The sequence below is a fragment of the Drosophila hydei genome, unplaced genomic scaffold (assembly GCF_003285905.1).
Source record: "Drosophila hydei strain 15085-1641.00,03,60 unplaced genomic scaffold, DhydRS2 tig00000001-arrow-pilon, whole genome shotgun sequence".
NCBI lineage: Eukaryota > Metazoa > Arthropoda > Insecta > Diptera > Drosophilidae > Drosophila > Drosophila hydei.
Genome location: NW_022045643.1, coordinates 3,531,858 through 3,538,328, shown reverse-complemented (window position 1 = coordinate 3,538,328; position 6,471 = coordinate 3,531,858). Strand labels below are relative to the sequence as shown.

The window sequence follows — 6,471 nt, the reverse complement described above, 5'->3', positions numbered from 1 at the left end:
CTGGATTGCAGACAGCAAGCACATTGGGCACTTTATGTGTACACCAGAATTGGCTGCTTCAGAGCTTTTCCAAGAGCCAATCAAACCGCAAACCGGTTAATAGTTCGCATCCTGTGGCACACACATGCAATTATAAAGTTTAAATTTAGAATGCACTTTGGTTGGCCAACTATAAATAGCTAGCCAGGCCAATACCAGTTTAGCTGCTGCAGCAGAAGCAGCAGCGACCACAGCTAATGCCTGGCATAGACAACTGTAGCTAAAGCCTTTGCTCTTCCCCCCTCTCAGCATAATGTTCATCTTTGCGCTGTTCTGCCTGCTGGCAGTGGGCAGCCAGGCGAAGCCAGTCGTGGAGCCTGCCCAGCATATTGTCATTGTGACGCCTCAGGCGCAGGTGCATCTAGAGCCAGCGTTGCGCTACGTGCATGGCTTGTCGCCTTTGGCGCGCGTCTCTGGCCCGCATCATGAGGAGACCATTGTCTATGTGCCAGCTGGAGCTGCAGCCTCTGTGGTGCCCACTCTAGGCGATGCCGTATCCACTGGCCGTGCCAGCAGCCGTAATCCTGCACAGGAAACCAGGCAGACAGAAGGCTTCCCGAATGTCAATCAAATCCAACAACAGGTGCAGCAGGGTGTTGAGATCGTGAGCGGACAAATTGGTGAGGCTGCTGAATCAGCAGTTTCCGCCGGCTCTGGCTTCTTCCCCGGCCTGTTCCCCTACCCCAGTTCGGGCAGCAAAAACGAAGAGTTGCAGAAGCTGAAGAACGAGAAGATCGAATTGATTGAAACTCCGGCCAATACCCAACCACTGTTGGCTGCCACCGAGGCGCGTCATTTCTACAGTCTGCCACAGGTGTATCATACGCCCGTGGTCGATGTGGTGCATGCCCCAGTCTATTCGTGGCCCATTTCAGCTATACGCGCACGCAGTATTCAAACTGAGGAGGCACCCATTAAGGTCACTGAGGAGAGGGCAGCGCCAGAGGTCCCAGAGGCTCAGCCACTGCTCAAAGAGCAGAAGCAGCCAGAGCAAGCGGAACAGCCATTGGAGCAGCTGGCACAGATCATCATTCCTGCAGCCGTCGAGGCCAGTGAATTGAAGGCAGAGATTGCGGCTCGTCAGCTGGAGGAGAGCAACGCCATCAAGCAGGAGCAGCCAAACGAGGAGATTAAGAGGTCAACCCTGAAGGAGCCGCTTCAGGAAACCAGAAAGGGCCCCATCGAGACACCCATCAAGGAAGCCCCCAAGGAGGCTGAGAAGGAAATCATTCCGGAACCAATTCAACAGATTAAGAAGGAAGCCCTACCTGAAGCCAGAAAGGAAGCCATCCAGGAGCCCAGGAAAGAAGCCAGCCAGGAGCCCAGTCAAGAGGCTCGCAAGGAGGCCAGTAACGAGGAAGTTACATCACCCAATCTAAAGGCCGTTGAGGGTAGTTTAAAGGAGTTAATTAAGGAGACAATCAAGGAGCCCATCAAGGAGACCATCAAGGAGCTCATCAAGGAGGAACGTGAGTAGAACTCGAAAACACATTTAATATACAATATATATTTTGTATTTCCTGCATGTTTAGTCGAGGAGGAGCTACCGCTACTCAAGGTCATTCCTGCTGCCGCTGCCATACCTGCTGAGCCCCAGCCTCAAGTGGAGGCACAGCCCGAGCCCCAGCCAGCCGCCGCTGAACAAGCGGCAGCAGGAGCTGGAGCAGGAGCAGGAGCTTAAGTAGCCACAGCTATGAGAGCAATTCACATCAGATCACATCACTTCAAATCACATCACACACACAGACACACACTCATACACGCATATTCTATGGGCAGCTTTGGTATTCTACAACTCGATCTGTTCCGTGCCTAGGCTCTGGGCCAGGCCGTGGGTTAATACATTTAGTTACTAACACAGTCACAGCGAATCAATTTCCGACTTTCAAACAATTAATTAACAGCGTAAAAGGCAACAACAAACACAACAACAACAACTACAAAAGTATAATAAAAATAAAATAAAATATATATGAAAACAAACATCTAAATGCATATACGTTCATTCATAGCTAACATCATCGAGAACACGTACATAATCATCATCATCATCATTCATTCATTCATATTCATAACCATAACAATTGAAAAATGTAAAACAGAACAATAAAAAAGTGAATGTAAAATGTAAAATATTTTGAGAGTTTTATTTCACATGTAACTAATAGGGATGGCAATAAACAAAAGACTTAGACAACAAACTTGCATGGACGACATCTACATATAATAACTGAAAAGAACTTTTGTGAGTAAAAAAAGGGTGACATGTATCAATAAGATAGTGATTTTTAAAAATTAGATACGTTCTTAATAATAATACGATGATGTTCTTAATAGGGAGTTCATTACGAAGCTAATCTTTATGATGAATTTAAAATTTATGATGATGTTCATGGTCATTATAATGATGTTAAAGTTAATCTATAATGAGTATTTTCTAAATAATAATATTAATAAGCATGGCTATAGTTATGATCATTATCATAATCTTAAATTACGTTTTTTAAGGTAGATGCCGGCGGAAGGTAAGCTCTACACACATAGACATACAATCAAACATATACATACAGTCCTTCATATATATACAGCCATCAATATTCTATAATATTGAACTTCTAAACACAAACAGAACCTGCTTAAGCCAGCCACACCCTAAATATATTTCTACACATGCATAACTATATGTAATTATATATACATATATATATATATATATAATTATATATACATATATATTTATATATATATATATTTATATATAAATATGTATATCGCTTGTAATTGTGCAAGTGGACAAGATGGGGTAAACGCGTACCCGTAATTCCCCTCTAACATAAAAATATTGCACATATTACACACCCACACACACACACAGAGCTAAACATAAATCGCGCTCCCTGCAGCATGCGCGACGCATACTAAGTGAGCTTAGGACGTGCCCAGCCATGTGCTTTGGGCGCTTCTCTCACGTTACAGTTACAACGTTAGTCGTGGAGCTGTGTCGTTTATTGCCAAAATATATAAATACCAAAAATAAATAAATAAAATAACTCTTATTTATGTATGTATGCATGTGTTGATGTATGTATGTCAATCACTCATCCTCGCCCACAGTTATCCAAACAACTTTTTGTGGCGGGATCGGCGTTGTTGTCCGTGGCTCCGTTGATTTCTGTGTGCTTGCCACAATTTGTGGCGCCGCTGTGGTCGGCTCATCTTTGCGCACGGGTTGGCTGGTGTCCGTATGGCGGTAGACGGAGAAAAATGTTTGTATGCGTTGTATTATTCTCTCCAGCAGCGGCGGAAACTTGTGCTCCACACCATCGCCATACATCTTGATGTTCAGTTTGGCTTGCTGCTGGTGTGAGTGCAGCTTTAGTGCTTGCAACACGCTTCGCAATAGCAGGAAATTCTGTAGATTGCTGTCATTCTGATTGGGTGGATGCTGCAAGATCAATGTGCCATTTGGCTTCAGCTCCAGATAGCCAATCTCCTGAGCATCCATTCCAATGGCATTGCTCGCATCGTCCAACTCGAGGGGCACAACAGCAGCTCGCAGCGCCGCCGGCGAAAGCAGCAGCAGCAGCATCTGCGCTGCCTTGATCTGCATCTTGAAGTGGTTTATTTTCCTTTATTTGTTGGTAAACCTGACAGCGGGCAGCTCCGTTCGGCCAGTCGCTTGGTATTGCACTGGTTTTGACTTTACTTTGGCTTTCGCACTTATTTCAACTGCTGCTGTTACTTCTTCTGCTTCGAGCCCTGTGTGTGATTGAGCGCTGTTTGCTTTGGAGCCATTGGTTGGGCGCTGCGAGTGTGTTTACCTGGCGGGCACCTGGCCAACTTTGTTTATTTCACTTTTTCAGTTGCTCACCCGGCTCTCGGCGCTCTCATTGCGCTTAGACTTGGCTGTTTGAGTTATTTATTTGCATTGAAGTTTCCACCTATTTGTTCATATCTTGTTACACATTAATAAATATATTTGCCATTTGCGTATACGTAATATTTCGATAACATGCAAAGCATTTAAAAACGGATTCTGTTAAATGTTGTTTAAGTTCATTTGTCATAAAGAATTCAATAAAGCGGCATTATTATAATAACATATTATATTGTATTTAAATATGAGCGACAGTTGCAAATCGCAAACCGGATTCACGAAAATTAGGTCTGCGTTTTTATTTAGACTTTTGCATCATCGGCAAATAAATAAGAAACAATAAAATTATTTACAGAATTTCTTGAAAGAAGTAGATACTGTTTCAGAAGTGATTCAAAAAATTTTGGACTTCACGTATTTGTTTATACATCGCTCTTGGCATACTCAACGTAAATTCCAGAAATTGTTTTGATATATAACTATTTATATAAGAAATCATCAAATAAGACTAACTAGCATAAATAACTTCAGCTAGATTGTTGCTCACTTTGTTGTCAAGAACAAAATGTGTGTTAACCTGTTGGTGAATCATTCAATCATTTGAAACCTTTTTGTATACCCCGAGCCCATTGATAATGATTAGGAAAGGTATAATGCTTTAGTGAGCTGATTCGTTATAGCCAGTTGAGTCTATCTTTTTGTCTGCCTGTCTTCTCCTCTCTGTACAACTAATTTCAGCAACTGCATATGCTAGAGACGTGCCATCTTTAATATATATTCTCATATATTATATTGTTCATTAAAACTATAGATCATAAATTACATAAAGTGGAGCAGAACAAGCCTTGAGCGTCTCTGCAAATGGTCAGGGTATTCCCTAGTCAGGCACTTCCAACTAGACCTCCCATTGGTTTGTTTTTTCTTTCTATATCTTATGTATTCTCTTCAGCTAATGAAATTCAGTGAGCAGAACGCAAAAGCCAAAAAAAAAGTCGCCATTTGCGTCTGTGAAAAGCGATAAAAAGTAACGTAAGCTAAAAATACGTTTTAACTATTATTAATGTTTGATATAAATATATATAAATATATATAAATATATATATATATATATACTTACATATACATTTATATAATATCAATATTTGTTTTGGTATAAATGACGATGAGGCTGGTTGGCTGGGAAATTTAAATTTGTTTTAACGGTCAACTTCAAATGATTGTTATAAAATGTTGCTCGAGGCGTGCTTCTTACCTACTATTTAAATAGCAATATTATTTCTGTAATTGTAATTGTAATTGAGAAACTGCGCAGTTTGCTATGGACAGCCCTTGCACGACTTACAAATCCCAAAAAAAATAAATTTAAATCGAAAGACTTAGGCAACAAACTTGCGGAATTACAGTCAAGTAGTTCTCATTGCTTGAATTACCCACTCGAATTGACATTTGATAGCGCATCTGGAAGAAGATATGATTAATTATGCATACTTATATATGAACATCTCTAGCAGAGACAAGTCAAGTGCTCGTCTGCCTGAGCTTCCGCTGAGCGTTTCTACTCTACAGGAAACCCGAACCCCTAAAGCAAAAGCTGTACATTTTGTATTAATTAGAAGTGAAAAAAAATTGATGGAAGTGTTCAAAAATTATTTAATAAAAAATAAATCATTACCAGCGCATAACAAATACGAATTTTAGATAAAATGGTTGACCACGCGCATACCCAATGCCCATCAAGCTGTTTCATATTCAATTCATACTTCCTAAATAGCTGAACTGGTTTTCTGATGCTTGTTACTAAGTTAGATTATTAGATTATGATCCACTCTGATGTTAAGAGTTAATATATTGTAACCATAAAATTTAAAGCAGCTCAAGTATTTGACTTTAAAGAAAACATTTCGGACTCTAATTTGTTTGCCCAAAATTTATTAAGTTAGCAACTTTGAAAGAAATTTATTAACATGTGCTTAAGTCAGATATTTTTGTGTGCAGGGAAAACCCCAATGAGACTATAGAACTCGTTCTGCAATACTCGAATATTATTAATGATAAAATATTATATAATTAAAAATACAATTACATATAAATATAATATTATCTAATATATGTATATTATAGTTTTTGGGACTGTTTCTTGTATACTCGTATATAATTATAGTATATTTGAAATCGTCCAACGCTTTCAGTAATCTTCTAACATAGGAATCTTCTAGAAACAAGTTAAGTTAGTATATACTACCCCATGCAAGAGTTATATAGGGTATTGAACAGAGATCAATGAGATAACAGACAGCCGACGAGCCAACCAAAATGCCACTTAAACTACGACAGACACTTGCGGGTGCGCTTACAAAACAAATATTCTATAAACTACAACAACAATAACTACAAGAAAGAGATAAAAATAAAAAAGGTAAAATAAATATTATTTAATAACTAATTGAGCGTTGGGATGCTCGCATACATACAATTAATGATGCGAGCAAAACAGTAAAAGCAACGCGTGAGAAGTGTGAATTTTCAGCTAAGATGAACTTCAAATTGTTGTTGAG

At 39.8% G+C, this 6,471-nt stretch overlaps 2 protein-coding genes across 2 annotated transcripts; one reads left to right on the top strand and one right to left on the bottom strand.

Annotated features, from left to right (window-relative positions):
* Positions 1 to 292: 292 nt before the first annotated feature.
* Positions 293 to 1,968, top strand: LOC111603708 (eukaryotic translation initiation factor 4 gamma). The gene is made up of 2 exons (XM_023321409.2): positions 293 to 1,508; positions 1,572 to 1,968. Exons 1-2 carry the CDS (start codon positions 293 to 295, stop codon positions 1,718 to 1,720), a joined length of 1,365 nt encoding a protein of 454 aa, XP_023177177.2. The 3' UTR covers positions 1,721 to 1,968.
* A 1,165-nt stretch (positions 1,969 to 3,133) lies between these two features.
* Positions 3,134 to 3,604, bottom strand: LOC111603702 (the record flags this gene model as incomplete). The annotated part of the gene is made up of 1 exon (XM_023321402.2): positions 3,134 to 3,604. A coding segment is annotated over one exon (471 nt), but the record flags the coding sequence as incomplete, so codon positions are not given.
* Positions 3,605 to 6,471: the final 2,867 nt, after the last annotated feature.